General features: G+C 44.8%; 1 protein-coding gene across 3 annotated transcripts in view; it reads left to right on the forward strand.

The window, feature by feature from the left end:
• KCNK4 (potassium two pore domain channel subfamily K member 4) overlaps positions 1 to 22,882 on the forward strand; it is a 130,742-nt gene that overhangs the window by 72,433 nt on the left and 35,427 nt on the right. For all 3 annotated transcript variants that reach the window (XM_075836849.1, XM_075836846.1, XM_075836847.1), the window contains exon 5: positions 17,223 to 17,409. In XM_075836849.1, coding sequence (XP_075692964.1) covers positions 17,223 to 17,409 — 187 coding nt within the window. The remainder of the gene's footprint in view (positions 1 to 17,222; positions 17,410 to 22,882) is intronic.

The following is a 22,882-nucleotide window of genomic DNA, read 5'->3' on the forward strand; positions in this document are numbered from 1 at the left end:
CTGCTGGAGGGGTAGCTGGCCGCCAAATGAAGATGACGAACGGATGGAGAGGTGGGTGGACTTACAGAAACAACCGAGCTCGCTGACCTACGCTCTTTCTGTAACTCCCATTCACATCTATGGAATAGTTCTCATTGTCCATGCTTCAAAGCTCCGCATAGATATTGTAGTTCTGACAGTTACATTGGTTTAAATAGCACAACATGTATGAACTGCTTTTGAGAAACTACAGATAAACCAGATGCATTATCTTAAAGGGGTTGTCCACTGCCAGACAACTGATGACCTATCCACAGATGTCATTGCATAGTATGCAATGTACGAAGCCGGAAGTAGTTGGCTCCCTACATTGCATAGCGGCCGTGCTGCAGAACTGCAGCTCTGCTCCTATTCACTTGTATCAGCAGTACTGTAGTTTGTCCGCTATTCAGTGACCTGGAGCCAACTGTCTCCGGCATGGACGTCCGGTGCCGGAGGCAGTCATAGTAGCTGATCGGTGCGGGGGCTGGGTGTCGGACCCCCACCAATCGTATACTGATGACCTATCTGTTGGATAAGTCATCAGTTGTCCGGTAGTGGACAACTCCTAAGTTATTGCAACGTCTTAACAATTATAGCATGGCAAAAACCCCAACAAATAAGACAAGGGCTCCACAGTAAGGGTCCTATTACACCGGCCAATTTTAGCCATAACAAGAGCGCCGATCAACGAGACAGCATGTTGATCTTCGCTCGTTTGCTCCTTTCACAAGGAGCTATGATCAGTAAAGTATGGGAACGAGCAATCATTACTGCGATCGCCTATCCCCATGCATTACCATCATGTCAGCAGCACATCTCCATGTTTACACAGGAAGATATGCTGCTGACAACGATAATATTTTCTGCTGCATAATCGATATGATCAGCCGATCAACGAGCATTTGCTTGTTCCGCGGGTGATCGTTGTACTGTTTACACAGGGCAATGCTCGGTGAACAAGCGTTCCTATGAAAGCTCGTTTGCCCGATCATTGGCCCGTGTAAAAGGGCCGTAACTTTTGGTCACGTGATAGCTGTATAAAATTCAGCTTTGCTTTATCTGTAAACAAAAGTAATGTGCGTGATAAACACAGCCCAGACAGTCCATTGCCAAAAACTTTTTACACCAGAATGATGCCTTATTTGAAACGTGGCTTATTAGTCTTACAATCGATCATTCTGTCTGAGACAGTTTTTGAGCATCTCTTTGTGCCAGTAAATTCCTTAATTCAGTGATACAGTACACCTGACGGAAATTGTAGGTGCGTGTGTCATATTATTTGTACACTCCCTCCCACCTTCCGTTGTCTCTTGGGGGAGTTCTATGAAGATACATTAACTCAACCTTGTCTCAGAAAGAGCTCATTTATCGATTTGCGCTCTGGAATTACATTTTTTGTGCTTTTGAAATTAGATTTTGACTTGAGTTTGGGACTCTGTGCAGACAGAAAATCAGATGAGACAAAGTGCAAATAGTCTGTTAGTATATTAACTGAATAGGCTATAGAAGGATAGATAACCGGAGACAGTTGACTTCACCTGTCTATATAAAGCCTGGGCACAGATGAATAATCAAACTATTGTATACAGCACGGGTGGGGAACCTTTTTTCTGCCAAGGGCCATTTGGTTATTTATAACATCATTCGCGGGCCATACAAAATTATCAACTTGAAAATGAGCCTGCTATATTTGGTCAAACACCTAATTAACTCACCCCTAATGTGATGGCTGGAGCTGCTTCTCTTTGGTGCAGCATGTGATGTTCGCCTGTTTGATGATGATGTGTCGGTCAGTCTGGAGTGCAGTCGTCTCTTTGGTAAGTTTTGAAAAGAACTTGCAGCAGTAAGTTGTTCCGACTTACTTAAAGGGGTTTTTCCCATCAGGGATAATTATGACATATCCACAAGATATGACATAAATGTTAGAGAGATGCGGGTCCCACCTCTGGGACCCGCATTTATCTCTAGAACTGTTTCCGTAACTCCCATAGTAGTGAATGGCAGTTATGGAAGCAGCGCAGCATGCGCGTTACGCTGTTTCCGTAACTACTATTCAGTTCTATGGGACTTACGGAAACAACGTAGTGAGCTACGCTGTTTCCTTCTTCATGGTCAGAAATCACAAGCTTTAGCACAGCACAAAGAGGTAGAACAGTGTTTAGAGGCCCCGTTCTTGAGATAGGTGCGGGTCCCAGAGGTGGCACCCGCATCTATCGGAGATTTATGACATATCCTGTGGATATATCATAAATGACCTTGATGGAAAAAAAAAAAAAAACCTTTAAGTCACTTGGACCTTACTTTAAGTAGGGGGCATGAACGGAGCCCAGGAGGGAATGACGTCAGGTCAGGTGACTGGATACCGGCCGGGAGTGGACCAGTCCAGTCACCTGACCTCACGTCACTCTTGGACTGGCACAGTCCAGTCACCAGACCTTACTGACTCAGGTCAGGTGACCGGACTGATCTACTCTTGGGTCGGCACACACCGACCTCACTCAAACTGCTGCTGACGGAGCCAAGTAGCGAATGATACGGCGACAGCGCGGTCCGAGTGAGGCTGGGCCAGACCAAATGATCCCGCGGGCCTTATACGGCCCGCTAGCCGGACATTCCCCACTCCTGGTATACAGCTTTACATGTTTTGTTCTTTTTAAACAATGGGCACAATTTAGGCAAGGTGCACACTGTGCTTAAAAAGGTGCCGCTGATACCCCAGACATATGCAACTGTGCTCTTACACAGTGGTATACGTCTGTTATTACTTGATCATTTGCCTGATCAGGTTTTCTTAATACCAGCTAACACCACTTTTAATTGTATCTATGTCCTTCCCAGTGGCGTAACTACCGTGGCAGCAGCCATAGCGGCTGCTACAGGGCCCGCGTCTTGAGGGGGCCCGTGACGCCAGCCGATATGCCCTTCCTATATGCCCAGTGACGCAGCTAGCAGCCGACGCTACTACGGGGCCCACGCCACCGAGCCTCTAACATGTATGGGCTGGGTGACACAGGCCCTCTCATGCCCGGGGGCTTCGCTAGCATCGGAACCGGCCCCTGTGCTAGCGACAGTCCCCACTTCTTGCAGTAATTGTACCTGCGTCAATAGCACGCATGTACAAATACATGTATCAGCGCTAGGTAGCTGGGCACGTTCTGTGCCCGACCAATCAGCACTTTACAAGGGCGCTGATTGGCGGGGAAAATTACTTGCCCCGCCAATCAGCGCCTTTCAACAACGCTAGCGGCGCAATTATGTCATCGCGTCACTTCCGTGCTTGAAAGGTGCTAATTGATGGGGCAAGCCATTCTGCCCTGCCTTTCAGCACCTTTGAACGATGCACCGCTTGTGTCGTTCAGCTCCAGGAGACCTGCTCAGAAGAGAGCAGATCTGCATTGCCACCGGACAGCGTGGTAGCGGGATCAGGGTAAGTATGTAATTATACATTTACAGGGAGGGTCCATATGTGGGGATGTGGGCCACTATATACAGGGGGGTCTATATGTGGGTATGTGTGCCACTATATACAGGGGTGGTCTATATATAGGGATGTGGGGCACTATCTACAGGTAGGGGTCTATATGTGGGGAGGTGGGGCATTATATACAGGGGGGTCTATATGTGGGGCACTATCTACAGGGGCGTCTATATGTGGGATATGGGGCACTATATACAGGGGGACACTATATGTGGGACACTATATACAGTGGTGGGCTATATGTAGAGCACTGTAGGGGAGCTATTTGTAGAGCACTGTCTACAGGTGTGGGCTATATGTGGGACACTATATACAGGGGGAGCTGTATGTGAGGTACTATCTACAGAGGTGGGTTATACGTGGAGCACTATCTATAGGGGAAGCTATATGTAGGGCAGCACGGTGGCTCAGTGGTTAGTGCTATTGCCTTGTAGCTCTGGAGTCCATATGTGGGCACTATCTGCAGAGGGCTGTATGTGGGACACTATCTACTGGGGATTCTATAGAGGGCACTATCTATGGAGGCTCTATAGGGGTCACTATCTACAGGGTGCTATGGGGGCACTATCTACAGGGGACACGGTGTGTGTGTGTGTGTGTGTGTGTGTGTGTGTGTGTGTGTGTGTGTGTGTGTGTTAAAAGTGAGAAGCTGAAGACATGTGAGCGGAAAACTGCAGAGATGGGTCGTCGCCGGGAGAAATCCATCATAGAGGTCTGGACCGGAGGGAGAAGAATATAACTAGAATCTGAGACGTCACTGGTGAGTCACTTAATGTACATGTTTATTCTGCCCCTAATCAGTACTGTAGTCACTGTATGATATGATCTGCAGCGAGATGATATGTGGTATGATTTTTTTTTGTGAAACAGCATCTCCCAGCATATCCTTACTATTATTCGGGCCATGCTGGGAGCTGTAGTTTTACGCTGTACAAACCTATACGGCAGGGGTTGCACTAAATTGAGCTGTATTTGTTCTGGTGTTGTATATATGTACTGAGCTTGGTTCTGGTGCTGTATTTATATACTGAGCTTGGTTCTGATGCTGTGTTTAACTACTGAGCTTTGTTCTGGTTCTGTATATATGTAATGAGCTTGGTTCTGGGGATGTATATATGTATTAAGCTTGGTTCTGGTGCTATATTTATGTACTAAGCTTGTTTCTGGGGATGTATATATGTACTGAGCTCAGTTCTGGTGCTGTATTTATGTACTGAGCTTGGTACTGGTGCTGTATTTATGTACTGAGCTTGGTTGTGGTGCTGTATATATGTACTGAGTGTCATGCCCATGGCCGCAGGCCGTCAGGCCCACTAACCTCCTGACGGCCGCAGCCATGGAACTGTGAGCGCTGGTCCATATCTCCTCCTCAGGAGACGCCAGCGCTCTCACTTCCGCTTCTCTAGGCCGGGTCCCGTATGGTGGGTGCGCCCGCTCGTGCCTGCTCTTAAAGGGCCAACGCGCGCACCTGAGTTAAAGTACCAAATTAGCCCATGAGCACCCTGGACTATAAGAAGGGCTCTGCCCCTTTCTGCATTGCCTGAGCTTTGTTGTCGTTACCCCAGTCTGTCTCTGCAAATGGTCTCCTAAGTGTTTTCCAGTTCCTAGTGTTTCCCGTTCCTGCTACCTGTAACCTGTATCCCATGCTATCCTTTTCCAAGTGCCGTATTGAGTTGGAGTTGTGCTGCACTGAGTACCACACTTGTCCTGCTGCACCACGCCTGGTGCCTGCCTGCAGCCTAGTCCCAGCCAAGCCTGTCTTGCTACTGTCTGAGCTACCACAGGTACACCTATATGAACTATAGACTGTGATCTGTGTCCTGTTGCCCATGTGCCATACCGTCAAGGCGGTACAGCCCAGTGAGTCCACGAACCGAATGTGATACTGAGCATGGTGCTGTGGATGTGTGTATGTACTGAGCTTTGTTCTGGTGCTGTATTTATGTACTGAGCTTTGTTCTGGTGCTGTATTTATGTAATGGGCTTGGTTCTGGAGCTGTATTTATGTACTGATCTTTCTTTTGGTATTGTATATATGTACTCAGCTTGGTTCTGTTGCTGTATTTATGTACTGAGGTTTGTTCTGGTGCTGTATATTTGTATGAGCTTTGTTCTAGTGATGTATTTATGTACTGAGCTTTGTTCTGGTGCTGTTTATATGTACTGAGCTTTGTTCTGATGCTGTATATATGTCAGAGTTTGTTTCTGGTGCTATATTTACATACTGAGGTTATTCTGGTGCTGTATACATGTATGAGCTTGGTTCGGAGCTGTAATTATATAGGATATATTTATAATAACATAATTGCAGGGCAGATGGAATTGTTCTAAAGTCCTTGTATATTTCATGGGAACATGTCTGGAAGTTTTAACCCCTTGAACTGCCACCATGCGTTAATACATAACCTGACAATATTTCCAAATGTATGTTTTTTTCAGATGCAGCAAAATCTTTAAAATCCACTTTTAAAACGGAGCACACTATATGCTAATTACTCATTAAAGGGTCATGGGGCGGAGCCACTATCCTGAAGAGTCACATAGTCCTGCCTCCAAAACCACCTTTCCATGTTTGGTTGACATCCCCCTGGTTGATACAACTTTCTTGGATGCGCCATTGCCTTGTGGCACTATATACAAGGGGCTGTGTGGCAGTATACACAAGGGGGGCTGTGTGGCAGTATACACAAGGTGGAGTGGGGCACTATATAAAAGGGGGAGCAGTGTGGCACTATACACATGGGGGAGCTGTGTGGCACTATACACATGGTGGAGCTGTGTGGCACTATATACAAGGGGCTGTGTGGCACTACTAAGGGGGGCTGTGTGGCACTATCTACAAGGAGCATTGATCGACCCTTTCAAGACTAGATTGTTCTTTTTTAGGTTCATACGCAGAACACATTGGGCCTCATGCGTTGGACCTCATGCATATAGACTGTGTCAGTGATGCCTATAGCCCCCAATTAATTTTCCCAGAACTTATTTTGAAGTTAAAGTGCTGATCTGATTGGTTGATATGGGCATCTCTGACAGGTTTTAATGCATGAGGCCTATAGTCTCACTTTAGCCGTCCTATTTTAATTTTGTTGCAAAACAAGTAAGTCTGGAACATTGGCTCGGTAATGTCTTGTCTTGAATCATGCTCCTAATATCCAGTGGATTTTCTCTTCACACTACACTGTGCAAGGCACCACCAGAGAACCTGGCTCCACAATTGACTTATGTGGTTTATTAGTTCTGAATTATTAGTTCTAGCCTCTGAAATTTTTAAACGTAAAAGAGCTGTTTTACTAGTTAATGATTTGCTTACGTGAAAGGTCTATACCTCATGCCTCAAAGGCTTTCTACAAAAAGCTGAAACTCCCCTCTATTATACAGTGGCCATTTTATAGGGTACATCTTTCTAATTCTTTCTGTTCCATTCCCAGGGCAAATTTTATTTTTTATAGTGAAAAAATATAGAGAAAATCCACATCACATCCACATTTGAAAATGTAAAAAAAAGAGCTTTATTAGAACATATGTTTAAAAGTTCAGATGGACACAGGTAAGGCGTGTTACCGCTAACGTGTTTCAAACAAAGTGTTCTTACTTATTAAACATTGGGTGAGCACACCTGTGGCTTTTGCGGCTGTCAATCTTTTATGATATGGATTTAACACGGTGCTAAAAATGTTTTTGGCCACACATCTAGGCTGTGATCTGCCATTACACCGCAAGACAAAGATTTTCTATAGAATTGAAATGTCTGTGCAAGACATTGGATGATATAGGAGAAATAGACATTTGACAGACCAGGCAATGCTTTTTAAATTGTTCACTAGTTTTGGTTGTGCCCATGGATGTCACAGTTTTCTGTCATTACCATCACTTCATGTTAGCATGCACCAGACTGGATATTCTCCTGTGACTGATCCTATTAATAAGGTAGTGTTGCCTACATGACTGGTGCAAGCCAGGGCCACTTCAGGCATTTCTGAGCCCCAACAAAATTGACCCCTCCTAAAAAAAGATATTAGACGTCTGTGGAATTTTCTGATTAATAATTTCATATCACATTTTCGTAATTTGGAGCATTTTGAATTTCGATTCTGATGTTGGACGGCACTTAATAAGTGTAAAAAGATAAACAGAGCACTTCAAATCCTCAATTTCAACAGTCACCAGACTGGAAGAGGAAAAAATATAATGGTTATACCAAACAAAATGTGCACGCCACTTTACCCCCAATCCTCATGGGGCCTCAATAGTCAAAGTCCATACAGAAAAAATGGCAGCATCAGGGCAAGTGTATGCAAAAGAATGTCCTTCTTGTATTATTCCCAGCACATCATAGAAAAAGCAATGTTTCGACTCACACAGGAGTCTTTATCAAGCCTGACACTTTACAATATATTGACAACATAGATGGATGATTCAGCCTCTCCTCTGCCAAAGTTAATCTTAAGTGATTCTTAATGATTGACAGTTTACTGAGGCTTGTATCACCAGAAGCGGTACTTACTGGTATGGTGCCAAACAATCTCAGAGCATAGCAAGAACTGGAAATATAGTCTGAAATATTAGTTGTTAGATTACATTAAATAATGCAAGTGGAAAGTGTTTTAAAGTTGTTTTTAAAGTGCTGGAAAAAATGTGGTAAAATAATAAAATAACTAGTACTCACCTAATAAATACCCTGCCAATCCAGGGCCATCATTCTGGTGCTCCCCGCCGGTCATTGTTTACTTGGTTGCAGCGATGACATGCCCTTATAACCAAGTGAACACTCACTTGTCAATCACTGGCCTCCACTCTAGTGTTCAGTTCGCTGAGGGCAATGATTAACTGCAGCGGTCACGTGGGTATACAGGTACGTCATTGGTACAGCCAAGTAAACAAAGACCAGCGGGGAGGGCGGGGTATTTACCAGATGAGTACTTGTTATTTTATTATTTGAACACATTTCCTGCTCTTTCCCTATATTTTCCTGATCTTCGAAAACAGTTCTGATCAACTAGATCTGCCTAGTAATGTGTAAGTGCTATTATTGTGAAGTGGAAGTGTCTAGGAGTAACAACAGCTAAGACATGAAACGGTAGACCACGCAAACTCACAGAGCGAGGCTGCTGAGTGCTGTATAGGGTGACATGTAAATATAATCTATCCACTGTGGTATCACTTACTATAGAGTTCCAAACTGCATCTGCAAGTGACATCAGTACAAGAACTGTACGTTTCCATAGTCGAACAACCACACACAATCCTAAAATCACCATACTCAATACCAGGCGTCAGCTGGAGTGGTGTAAAGCACACCGCCACTGGACTCTATAGCTGAAGATGGCCGGCGTAAGGGGGGGAAAACTAGGCATTTGCCCAGGGCTCCCATCCTCTTAGGGCCCCCTGCTCCTACAGGGCTCGAGACATGAGGGGGCCTGCGCACATGCCCGGTGGCGTCACTACCATCAGAGGGGGCCACGGTGCTAGTGACAGCCACATTCACTTGTATCTGCATCCTCAGGACGCAGATACAATCGAATACTATAGGCTGTAGGCCAAATTAGACCTGCAGCCTATAAGGCGCTGGGAAGACTCCCTGCGCAAGTCGGCATGATGACATCACCTCATCATGCTGGCCTGCCCATGCGTCCCGCCTGGAAGCTGTGCATCGCTCAGTCCGTCGCGGGAACGGGGCAATATAAGTAAAAAATAAATTCAGACTGTGTGCCACTATATAAAACGGGAGGGGGGAGCTGTGTGCCACTATATACAAGGGGAGGGGGGAGCTATGTGCCACTATGTACAAGGGGAGGGGAGAGCTGTGTACCACAATATACAAGGAGAGGGGGGAGCTGTGTGCAACTATATATAAGGGGAGGGTGGAGCTGCGTGCCACTATATACAAGGGATGGGGGAGCTGTGTACCACTATATACAAGGGGAGGGGGAGCTGTGTGCCACTATATACAGTGGTAGGGGGAGCTGTGTGCCACTATATGCAAGGGGAGGGGGGAGCTGCGTGCCACTCTGTACAAGGTGAGGGTGAGCTGTGTGCCACTATATACAAGGGGAGGGGGAGCTGTATTCCACTATATACAAGGGGGAGGGAGCTGTGTGCCACTATATACAAATGGAGGGGGGAACTGTGTGCCACTATATACAAGGGGAGGGGGAACTGTGTGCCACTATATACAAGGGGAGAAGGAGCTGTGTGGTACTATATATAAGGGGAGGGGTAGCTGTGTTCCACTATATAAAAAGGAGGGGGGATGTGTGGCACTATATACAAGGGGAGGGGGGCTGTGTGGCACTATATAAAGGAGGGGCGACTGTGTGGCACTATATACAAGGGGGCTGTGGGGCACTATCTACTAGGGGAGCTGTATGGCACTATATACAAGGGGGGAGGCCTGTGTGGCGCTATTTACAGGGGGCCGTGTTGCACTATCTACCCCCGCCTTGTGGCACTATATTCAAGGGATGGGGCTGTGTGGCACTATGTACAAGGGGGGCTCTGTAGCACTATCTACTAAGGGGGGCTGTGTGTCACTACAAAGGGGGGGCTGTGTGTCACTATATACAAGGGGGGACTGTGGCGCTATCTACAGGGGGGCCGTGTGTGGCGCTATCTACAGGGGGCACAAAGGGGGCACATTTACTGATGGGGCACTTTTATTGAGTCGAGCACGGAGGGATAATTATTACTTTTTGGGGCACTGTGGATTATGAGTTTGTTTAGAGGATGGGGTATTGGAGTGGAGGATGCTGGAAAATCTAGAAACCTACATGCCTGTGTGTCAAATTCCTCAGAGAATAGTCATGGCTGGAATAAGTCGTCACAGTGGTCTGGGCCGGATGGAGAAAAAAATGGAAAGTGAACAGCTCTAATCAGAGAAGACATCACCTGCTAGTCACTGGATATAAATGTGCTGTAATCACTTATATGGTCTGCAGAGCACCTGTGTATAACTGGGATCTACCACTATATGGTCGCTATATGGTGGTAATATTGTTTTTTGTATAGTGGTTTTTATTCAGTAACAGTATAGGTTTATTCAGTCACTATGTGGTTATGGTGTGGCAGTATTATTCAGTCACTATGTGGTTATGGTGTGGCAGTATTATTCAGTCACTATGTGGTTATGGTGTGGCGGTATTATTCATTAACTGTATATGGTATTATTCAGTCACTATGTGGTTATGGTGTGGGGGTATTATTCAGTAACAGTATGTGGAGTATTATTCAGTCACTATGTGGTTATGGTGTGGCGGTATTATTCATTAACTGTATGGGGTATTATTCAGTCACTATGTGGTTATGGTGTGGAGGTATGATTCAGTAACTGTATAGAAGTATTATTCAGTCACTATGTGGTTATGATTTGGAGTTATTATTCAGTAACAGTATGGGGTATTATTTAGTCACTATGTGGTTATGGTGTGGCAGTATTATTCAGTAACAGTATAGGGGTATTATCCAGTCACTACGTGGTTATGGTGTGGGGCTATTATTCAGTAACAGTATGGAGGTATTATTCAGTCTCTAGGTTTTGCAGATGCCAGGAGAACGTTACCTACCAGAATGCATAGTGCTTACTGTAAAAATTGGTGGAGGAGGGTAAATGGTCTGGGACAGTTTTTCAGGGTCTGGGCTATGCCCTTTATTTCCAGTGAAAAGTAATGTTAATGCTACAGCATACAAAGACATATAATGCAACGGTCTTACATTTTTTTCTTGCTGATGTTATGTACATAAGGACATATCTTTGCAAATTATGAATCAAGTAATTTAATTGAGCTGACTGGATAGTTTCATCCTTGATATTACATAAATCTTTTGTATAGTAACAGGATAAAAGAAGAGCAAGCTTGCAGATATTCATTTGCCTTAAAGACTAATACGCAGTCTGTAAAAATGAGTGGACTGTTGGATCGTTAACCCCTTAACGCAGAGTGGCATACATGTACTTCATTAGCGGGAGGTAAATCCCGCACAATTCCGTACATGTACATCATCAATAGGTGTGTCCACACTATTCGTATTGATTGCGGTGCTCCTTTTGTAATCTCTCCCTCAGGCTTAGCATTGTGATCTCCAGACCTGACCATTTTATACTGGCAGCCTGGGGCTTAGCAAGGTCCTGCCTATTAGTCTTCTTATTTTATATGAACAAGTAATAATGTAAAATAATGTCATTTCACTCATGTGACAGATGCAGTTTGAGGCACAGCCATCCGTATGGACTCGCCACTGTGCCTGTATAAACCATGGAGGAGACTCCTGCAAGCCCCTTTATTGTGCTGATTGGCGGGAATCAAACATAAATGGCCTATCCATAGGATAGGGCATCAATGTTTAAAGGGGTTGCCAGACGAAAAGAAAAACGATGTATTACTTTGCTTTTGTAAAATAAAGAAACTTTCTAATATACTTTATTTATCAAACCTGCACGGATTGCAGGTTTTCAGTCCCATCACATGGACCCAAAAGTTTGTAGCTGCCGTTCATGCTGTGATGCATCGACACAGGATCTGGGGTATAAAGCTCCCCCTCCTCTCTGAGTGTCGATGACGTGGATGATGGGGCTGGCTGCCTGTCTCAATTCATCAGCTAAGCCAGCCCTATTGATATTATAACATAAGTGATCAAAAAAGTAGGGAAGCATAAGGGTATGTTCACACGCTGAGAGGCATTTACGTGTGAAAAGACAGACTGTTTACAGCTGCCTCGTTTCACACGTAAATGCTCCTCGTAATTTACGAGGCATCTGTGACGCTCGTAAATCTTGAGCTGTGCTTCATTGAGTTCAATGAAGAACAGCTCAAATTACGTGGCAAAGAAGTGCCCTGCACTTCTTTGCCGAGGCAGTAAATTTACGCGTCGTCGTTTGACAGCTGTCAAACGACGACGTGTAAATTACAGGTCGTCTGCACAATACGTCGGCAAACCCATTCAAATGAATGGGCAGATGTTTGCCGACGTATTGTAGCACTATTTTCAGGCGTAAAACGAGGCATAATACGCCTCGTTTACGTCTGAAAATAGGTCGTGTGAACCCAGCCTAATAGCTTATACTGAAAGACTATACAGCTTATGGAGGACAGTAAGGGTATGTTCACACGATGAGAGGCATTTACGTGTGAAAAGACAGACTGTTAACAGCTGCCTCGTTTCACACGTAAATGCTCCTCCTCGCATTTTGCGAGCCGTCTGAGACGCTCGTAAATCTTGAGCTGTGCTTCATTGAGTTCAATGAAGAACGGCTCAAATTACGTGGCAAAGAAGTGCCCTGCACTTCTTTGCCGAGGCAGTCCATTTACGCGTCGTCGTTTGACAGCTGTCAAACGACGACGCGTAAATTACAGGTCGTCTGCACAGTACGTCGGCAAACCCATTCAAATGAATGGGCAGATGTTTGCCGACGTATTGTAGCCCTATTTTCAGGCGTAAAACGAGGCATAATACGCCTCGCTTACGCCTGAAAATAGGTCGTGTGAACCCAGCCTAAGAAGTCTGGAGAGCAAAATCCAAAAGTTGAAATTAGAACAAGGAATTACCTATGGACACAATGAGAGGCCCTGTCACAAAATACCTCAGGTATGATATATCTTTCTTAGGGATTACACTCTGCTGCTATTTTGCTCATTTATCTATTCATCATATTAGGCTACCGTTATAGTCTGCTACATATTACTTATTTATATTTTTGTCTGAGTGTTAGTTATTACGGCTGTTTTTGGTCTAAATGGCCTTTTGGGCATTATTATTGTTTTATATTTATATTGGGGAATACCTGCTGATTACCTCTTATCAGGTTTTCAAGTCACAGACATGTTCTAACTGGTATTGTCTAGGTCATTACCTGGTTTTGATATATAGGTTCTGTAAATTCCACACTCTTGAGTTATGGCGGTATAATATAGGTTTATGTATTTAGCTGATGAATTGAACCAGGCAGCCAGCCCCTTCATCCACGTCATTGACACAGGAAGAGGAGGAGGGGGGAGTTTTTTTCCCCTCGGAGCTTGTGTCCAGTGGCGGATTAAGTAGACCATGGGCCCTGGGCTGTTACCCAAACTTGGGCCCCCCTTCCTCACCGCCGCTCTGCCGCGCCGTAACTATTTTTGACACTACTTTTTTGGGCAAGCATTAACAGTGTTACGATTTCCCTTGTCACAGGGCTGTGTCCCTACATACTGAGAGTATCACACTTTGCAGGGACACAACCTCCTGACAAGGGGAATTGTCTATCAGTCCTGGACTGCAGAAAGACTTTTTGTGAAATACAAGGATTCCTATAATAAACATGTCAGGAGAGGTGACAGATTCTCTATAAATCTAGTGACTCACAGGTGACGACGTCTCAGATTCTAGTAGTTTTTTTCCTCTTTTCTTCTCCATCCGGTCCAGCGCTCATGACGACTTCTCCCGGCCATGACTCATTTCTGCAGAATTTGCCACTCAGACGTCTCCTCACTTTTCCAACATTTCCACACCTATAAACGAAAATAAAGTTATCATGGTGCCACATACTGTGCCCCTAAATATAATAGCACCAAACACTGCGTGCCTGAATATAATAATACCACACACTGTAAAACACCACATACACACAGCCCCCTGTACATAGTGCCACACACAGCCCCTGTAGATATTACACACCCCCATAGATATCGCCATACACAGCCCCCTCTATATATCACACATCCTCCCCGTAGAGAGCGTTACACACAGCCCCATATAGATAGTGCCATACAGCCCCCTGTAGAGAGCGCCACACAGCCCTCCCCCTCTTGTAAATAGCACCAAAAAGCCCCCCCTATAAAGAGCGCCACACACATACCACTGTGGATAGCACTACACAGCCCCCCCTTGTATAGAGTGCCACACAGCGCTCCCCCTTGTATATAGTGCCACACAGGGCTCCCCTTGTATATAGTGCCACACAGCGCTCCCCCTTGTATATAGTGGCACACAGCGCTCCCCCTTGTATATAGTGCCACACAGCGCTCCCCCTTGTATATAGTGCCACACAGCGCTCCCCCTTGTATATAGTGGCACACAGCGCTCCCCCTTGTATATAGTGGCACACAGTGCTCCCCCTTGTATATAGTGGCACACAGCGCTCCCCCTTGTATATAGTGCCACACAGCGCTCCCCCTTGTATATAGTGCCACACAGCGCTCCCCCTTGTATATAGTGGCACACAGCGCTCCCCCTTGTATATAGTGGCACACAGCGCTCCCCCTTGTATATAGTGGCACACAGCGCTCCCCCTTGTATATAGTGGCACAAGGTTATGTACACATTTAAAAACTTTATATCATAATTTTATATATATATATATATATATATATATTACCCAATTACCCTAATATAGACATGTAATATATTACAATTTACGGTAAACAATGACGATTACAAATAAAAGGTCTATTTTAGGGTAAAACTATGTTATTACCCAAAAAAATAGCTGAAACGTAAAAAAGCTTATTTTTTTACTATTATTTTCAAACTTTATGAATAAAAATTGTAAAATAGCAAAAAAGGTGTGTATAAAAACGATAAAAAACTAAACCTGCATTGTCTACGGAAAAAACGTCGCAAAAATCACGTCGTTTTTATTTATTTTTTATAAAAATGTGTGTTTGGTGCAACTTTGTAATTACGTTTTATTAAAAAATATTTTTACTTTTTGAGATACAGCTGCTTTGTATCCTGTATCCGTCAGGTCAGCAGGACTGACAGGATCAGTGACACGCAGGATCCACCTCAAATCTATCACATCTAAGATTATAATTTAGCGCAGGGCCCGTTTCACTGATCCCGTCAGTCCTGCTGACCTGACGGATACAGGATACAAAGCAGCTGTATCTCAAAAAGTGAAAATATTTTTTAATAAAACGTAATTACAAAGTTGCACCAAACACACATTTTTATAAAAAATAAATAAAAACGACGTGATTTTTGCGACGTTTTTTCCGTAGACAATGCAGGTTTCTTTTTTTTTATCGTTTTTATACACACCTTTTTTGCTATTTTAGAATTTTTATTCATAAAGTTTGAAAATAATAGTAAAAAAATAAGCTTTTTTACGTTTCTGCTATTTTTTTTGGTAATAACATAGTTTTACCCTAAAATAGACCTTTTATTTTTAATCGTCATTGTTTACCGTAAATGTTAATATATTACATGTCTATATTAGGGTAATTGGGTCAGCGCTAGCGTTACAACAATGATTGGCGGGGGGGGGAACGGTTTTTATTGGGGTGGGTATTTTATGTGTATTTATTATTTCATTTTTTTTTTGCACTTTACTTTCCTATTTTTTTATTACTGTGGTCTGTCCCCCAAAGGTAAAAAAAGACCTTTGGGGAACTTTATATATTTTTTTTCTTTCTTTTACACCATGTTTTTCCACTGTAACTGGGGCTGCACAGCAGCCCCAGTTACAGGGGAAATCAGCCCTCTCATAGTGACGATTGTCACTAATAGGGCTGTGCTGGGTCTAGTTAGACCCAGCAGCAGCCTGTCAGTAACGGCACCCGGCGATCATGTGACCAGTCACATGATCACCGGGAGGAATAGAGACAGCGCCGCTGCTGCTGTCTCTATTCCTATACACAGCGTTCATTGAACGCTGTTTAAAAAGACATCGGAGAAGACAGAAGCAGCGAAAGCTGCTTCTGTCTTCTCCTCAGGGTCCCCGGCAGTCACTGACAGCCGGAGACCCGACATTCAGCTGCCCGATCGCGCGGGCAGCAAGTTAAAACCCGAGCCGTAGAAAGTCTATGGCTCGGGTTTTAAGGACCCGTCCCTGACCGCTGGCCGTAAAAATACAGCCAGCGGTCGGGAACCAGTTGGGCAGGAGGATAAGCCTGCTGTACTGACCTCAGCGCCAGTGACCGACCGCCCGGCTCTTGTCTTGCAGATTCGGAGTAACAGAACAGCCGTCCGTCGCTGTTCTGTTACTCAATGGCGGCGGCCCGCACTTGTCAGGGAGGCGTGTCCTACCCCTTTCCCGGCCAATTCCCTGCTCCTCCCCTCCTCATCTTCGTTAGTTAGCAAGATGATGTGCGGTTCGGGCTGCCATGGGCCCCCTGGGAGCCTCGGGCCCCGGGCGGCCGCCCGAATCGCCCATATGATAATCCGCCACTGCTTGTGTCGATGAGTCACAGCAAGAACGGCAGCTCCGAACTTCCGGGTCCGCGACGTGGACTGAAAACCTGCAATCCGAACAAGTTTGAAAAATAAAGTATATTAGAACGTTTCATTATTTCACAATAGCAAAATAACAAATAGTTTTTCTTTTCATTGGAAGTCAAACTTTAGGTAGTGTCTATAAGTTGATTTTGGCTCCTGGTGATCAGATCAAAACCATGTTTGGTAAAACCTAGTGAAGAAGATTACAACATATGGAGCCCCTGACAACTAAGAATATTCTTGAGTTTATGTGTTAACTCATCTGATTGACTGCTATTAGCAACACCAATGTTTTTGCACTAGATTTTACGTATAAACAGACCAGCGCATACATTCCTATACATATCTATATATTCCTGCATTTATTGCACATTGTGATATATATGTATTAAATAGAATAGCACAACTTAACAAAAATCCTCATATTATTCATAAATTTAAGTTTATATTAAATACATATTTGTTGCTAATTTGTGAATGAAAACAATCTCCACAATTTTAAATATTTCTCCCTTGTCTTTTTTTCTGTACACAGAAGTGGCATGTCTCACCGACCATTGTACGGGTTATCTCAGCTTTACTCTTCATTCTTATTGGCTGTCTCCTCTTCGTCCTTATTCCTACCTTAATATTCCAAGAAATCGAAGAGTGGACCCTGCTGGAGGCCATTTACTTTGTAGTCATCACCCTTACAACAATTGGCTTTGGCGACTATGTGGCAGGTATACAATAATTGTATTATACAGTGTTTCAACAGCAATAGGCAACATAATTCTTAAATATAGGTCCTATAGGCGCGATGTAGTGACGTCATCGCGCTTGTCTGCGCCGCGTTTCTCAGCACAGACCGGAGGAGAAGGATCCGCCACCCGACGTGGCAAAGGGAATAGGTAAGTGATTGTCCTTATTTTTCTATTAGGCACTATGGGGCCTTATACTGGGTAGGGAAGAGGGGCTGATATGGTGGCAGCTATAGGAGCATTTTACTATATGAGGGGCATTATACTGTATGGGCGGCATTATACTGTGGGGACAGCTATGGGGAGCATTATACTGCATGGGGGGCATTATATTGTGGGGGCAGCTATGGGGTCATTATATTGTGGGGGCAGCTATGGGGGGCATTATATTGTGGGGGCATCTATGGGGGCATTATATTGTGGGGCAGCTATGTGGGCATTATATTGTGTGGGGCAGCTATGGGGGGTTTTATACTGTGGGGGCAGCTATGGGAGGTTTATACTGTGGGGGCAGCTATGGGAGCATTATACTGTGGGGACATCTCTGGGTGACATTATACTGTGGGGACAGCTATGGGGGGCATTATATTGTGTGGGCAGCTATGGGGGGGAATTATATTGTGTGGGCAGCTATGGGGGGCATTATATTGTGTGGGCAGCTATGGGGGGCATTATATTGTGTGGGCAGCTATGGGGGACATTATATTGTGGGGGCAGCTATGGTGGAATTATATTGTGGGGCAGCTATGGGGGCATTATATTGTGTGGGGCAGGTATGGGGGGCTTTATATTGTGGGGGCAGCTATGGGGGCTTTATACTGTGGGGGCAGCTATGGGGCATTATACTGTGGGGACAGCTCTGGGTGGCATTATACTGTGGGGACAGCTATGGGGGCATTATACTGTGGGGACAGCTATGGGTGGCATTATACTGGGGGCAGATATGGGGGGGCATTATACTGTGAGGCAGCTATGAGGGGGCATTATACTATGTGGGGCATTATACTGTGGGGGCAGCTATGGGTGGAATGATACTGTGTGAGGCAGCTATGGGAGGCATTATACTGTGTGGGGGCAGATATGGGAGGAATTATACTGTGTGGGGCAGCTATGGAAAGAATTATACTGTGGGGGCAGCTATGGGGGCGGGAACGGGAATAGGTAAGTGATTGTCCTTATTTTTCTATTAGGCACTATGGGGCCTTATACTGGGTAGGGAAGAGGGGCTGATATGGTGGCAGCTATAGGAGCATTTTACTATATGAGGGGCATTATACTGTATGGGCGGCATTATACTGTGGGGACAGCTATGGGGAGCATTATACTGCATGGGGGGCATTATATTGTGGGGGCAGCTATGGGGCCATTATATTGTGGGGCAGCTATGGGGGCATTATATTGTGTGGGGCAGCTATGGGGGATTTTATACTGTGGGGGCAGCTATGGGAGGTTTATACTGTGGGGGCAGCTATGGGAGCATTATACTGTGGGGACATCTCTGGGTGGCATTATACTGTGGGGACAGCTATGGGGGGCATTATATTGTGTGGGCAACTATGGGGGGGAATTATATTGTGTGGGCAGCTATGGGGGGCATTATATTGTGTGGGCAGCTATGGGGGGCATTATATTGTGTGGGCAGCTATGGGGGACATTATATTGTGGGGGCAGCTATGGTGGAATTATATTGTGGGGCAGCTATGGGGGCATTATATTGTGTGGGGCAGGTATGGGGGGCTTTATATTGTGGGGGCAGCTATGGGGGCTTTATACTGTGGGGGCAGCTATGGGGCATTATACTGTGGGGACAGCTCTGGGTGGCATTATACTGTGGGGACAGCTATGGGGGCATTATACTGTGGGGACAGCTATGGGTGGCATTATACTGGGGGCAGATATGGGGGGGGCATTATACTGTGAGGCAGCTATGAGGGGGCATTATACTATGTGGGGCATTATACTGTGGGGGCAGCTATGGGTGGAATTATACTGTGTGAGGCAGCTATGGGAGGCATTATACTGTGTGGGGGCAGATATGGGAGGAATTATACTGTGTGGGGCAGCTATGGAAAGAATTATACTGTGCGAGGCAGCTATGGGAGGCATTATACTGTGTGGGGGCAGATATGGGAGGAATTATACTGTGTGGGGCAGCTATGGAAAGAATTATACTGTGGGGGCAGCTATGGGGGCATTATACTGTGTGGGGCAGATATGGGGAGCATTATACTGTGGGGCAGCTGCATGGGGGAATATGTTTGGGCATTGTACTGCATGGGGGCATCTGTGTGGGCATTATACTGTATGGGGCAACTGCGTGAGCATTATAATGTATGGGGGCATCTGTGTGGGCATTATACTGTATGGGGCATCTGTGTGGGCATTATACTATATGGGACATCTGTGTGGGCATTATACTGTATGGGGTATCTGTGTGGGCATCATACTGTAAGGGGCATCTGTGTGGGCATTATACTGTATGGTGGCAGCTATTGGAGCTTTATACTGTGTGGGGGGCACTATGGGAGCATGATAGTGTGTGGGCTAAACCGGGTGTGTACAGGCGGGGATTGAGTGGGATTAGAGGCGTGGCTAAAAAGAAAAAAAAATGCCGCTGTGCGCCGCATGGATTGTCCCTCTTTGTGATACTTGAAAGTATAGCACTGTATGGGGAGGCTGTATAGCACTGTCTACACGGAGCGCTGTATAGCACTGTCTACAGAGGGGCTGTATAGCACTGTATGGGGAGGGTGTATAGCAGTGTCTACAGGGAGGACTGTATAGCACTGGATGGGGAGGCTGTATAGCACTGTCTACAGGGGGTTCTGTATAGCACTGTCTACAGGGGGGCTGTATAGCACTGTCTACAGGAGGGGGCCGTATGGCACTATTTACAGGGGCGGTCTGTGTATGGCACCCAGGGGAGGGGGGCCCAGTCAAAAGTTTTCTATGGTGCCCAGTGTTTCCTAGTTACGCCCCTGCATCTGACTACAGTCCTGCCTTTATAACTGTCATGTCTCGCTGCCAATCGGTGATTATTCTGAGGACTGCGACCGGGAGATCCGACTGATTAAGCCCCAACTTCCTTGCTGGGGTCCCTGGTGAGGAATGGGAAGATCTCTTAGACTCTGCACCTTCCTTTAGTCAGCCCTATAGCAATTGCCGTCCAGTCTCATGTCTGCTTCGGTTCAGACACCAACTTGAACTTTAGATTGCACCCTGCTTTCTCTTCCTCTGTTCTATGCTATCAGTCCTTATCATCACACGAGCAGCTAGAGCCAGTACTCTCTCTGGCTGCTGCTGGGAGGACAGCGTGATTATTTACCTCCATATTCTCCTAAATAAAATAAGAGATTATAATAGTCATTATTCACAATTAGAATATTCCAGCACTCCGTGTCATGAAAAAATATGTTCTGTTATTAGTTCAACTCCAATATAAAGAAATCATAAGTGATATTTTCACCTGTGATTTCTTATATTGGAGTTGAAGTGATAATTTTTTTTCGTAACACGGAGTGCTGGACTTTTCTAATTGCGGATTAAACGCTTGTACTTGCGGAGGTAACACGTACACTTGTGGATATCAGACTTGAAGCCAGAGAATTTCAAGTCAGCAGAGCTGATTTTGGTTTAACTACTTATATCTTCTTCATGATAACTGTGTTACAGGCAGCTGTCTCAACAGTAACTGCGTGTGTCCCCTTGTAGAAAACCTCTGTGGAACAGTCTATGTAATTTCATCATTTCAGGAAGTTCTGGTGCCTGTATGAGTGACACAGAATTATCCCAAGCCAAATAATGTGTGTCACCAAAGCCTGATTTAGACTGTTGCTATGCAGTGTGATATTTAGTGATAGAAGTAGCAAGAAAAAGAACATCACGTTTATGCTCTCCAACAAGCACGTACGCTTGAATATATATAAAAAAGAAAGGCATTCAAATGCATTCCTTGTCGAATCCCTTGAATTTAAGGGACAAAACATAGTCCAAAAGAGTATACTTTTGACTATTTTTGACTGCCTTTACGTCAGCATATGCTTTTTTTGGAGGACAGAATAGTGTATTTTACCACGCTATTCTGTCCGCAAAGAAAAAGTATACCTGAATGCATCGTTTGTTTTATTTACATTATAGTTAATGGGAAACTAATACAAACTTAATGTTTTACATTTGCATACGTTATGTAAAAAAACCGTGCATGTAAGCATTAAAATGGTATAATGATGTCTGCGTTTGTGCTAAATCTAGATTCAAAACGTGACATGGAATTCCTTAATGGAACACATGGGAAACTTTAGTTTTGATTGGGGTTTCCCTTTAATTTTTTGTTTTTTTCTGGTCATATGGAGGTGGATTAATACAGTTTCACAGAATTTAATGTAACTAAAAGGTATTTATTTTGATGGCTATTTATGGGATCAGTGTAGGTTGAATCTTGAAGAGTATTGTTTATTATCTATCTTACCACTGCAGGTAGAATGGGAGTGAGAAAGCATTAATAGAAGCATATCTTGCTTGTGGCTTGGCATGAGACTCTTTGCTCCCAGAGAAGACTTTAGAATTCCAGAACATGGCATTTTTCTTTACTTAAAGAGGCTCTGTCACCAGATTTTGCAACCCCTATCTGCTATTGCAGCAGATAGGCGCTGCAATGTAGATTACAGTAACGTTTTTATTTTTTAAAAACGAGCATTTTTAGCCAAGTTATGACCATTTTTGTATTTATGCAAATGAGGCTTGCAAAAGTCCAAGTAGGCGTGTTTAAAGTAAAAGTCCAAGGGGGCGTGTATTATGTGCGTACATCGGGGCGTTTTTACTACTTTTACTAGCTGGGCGTTCTGACGAGAAGTATCATCCACTTCTCTTCAGAACGCCCAGCTTCTGGCAGTGCAGATCTGTGACGTCACTCACAGGTCCTGCATCGTGTCGGCCACATCGGCACCAGAGGCTACAGTTGATTCTGCAGCAGCATCGGCGTTTGCAGGTAAGTCGATGTAGCTACTTACCTGCAAACGCTGATGCAGAATCAACTGTAGCCTCTGGTGCCGATGTGGCCGACACGATGCAGGACCTGTGAGTGACGTCACAGATCTGCACTGCCAGAAGCTGGGCGTTCTGAAGATAAGTGGATGATACTTCTCGTCAGAACGCCCAGCTAGTAAAAGTAGTAAAAACGCCCCGATGTACGCACATAATACACGCCCACTTGGACTTTTACTTTAAACACGCCCACTTGGACTTTTGCAAGCCTCATTTGCATAAATACAAAAATGGTCATAACTTGGCCAAAAATGCTCGTTTTTTAAAAATAAAAACGTTACTGTAATCTACATTGCAGCGCCTATCTGCTGCAATAGCAGATAGGGGTTGCAAAATCTGATGACAGAGCCTCTTTAAGTATTTTCTAGCTCTTTTTAAACCATTGATACAATCTTCAAACCAACAGATAAGA

The sequence above is a fragment of the Rhinoderma darwinii genome, chromosome 9 (assembly GCF_050947455.1).
Source record: "Rhinoderma darwinii isolate aRhiDar2 chromosome 9, aRhiDar2.hap1, whole genome shotgun sequence".
Classification (NCBI taxonomy): domain Eukaryota; kingdom Metazoa; phylum Chordata; class Amphibia; order Anura; family Rhinodermatidae; genus Rhinoderma; species Rhinoderma darwinii.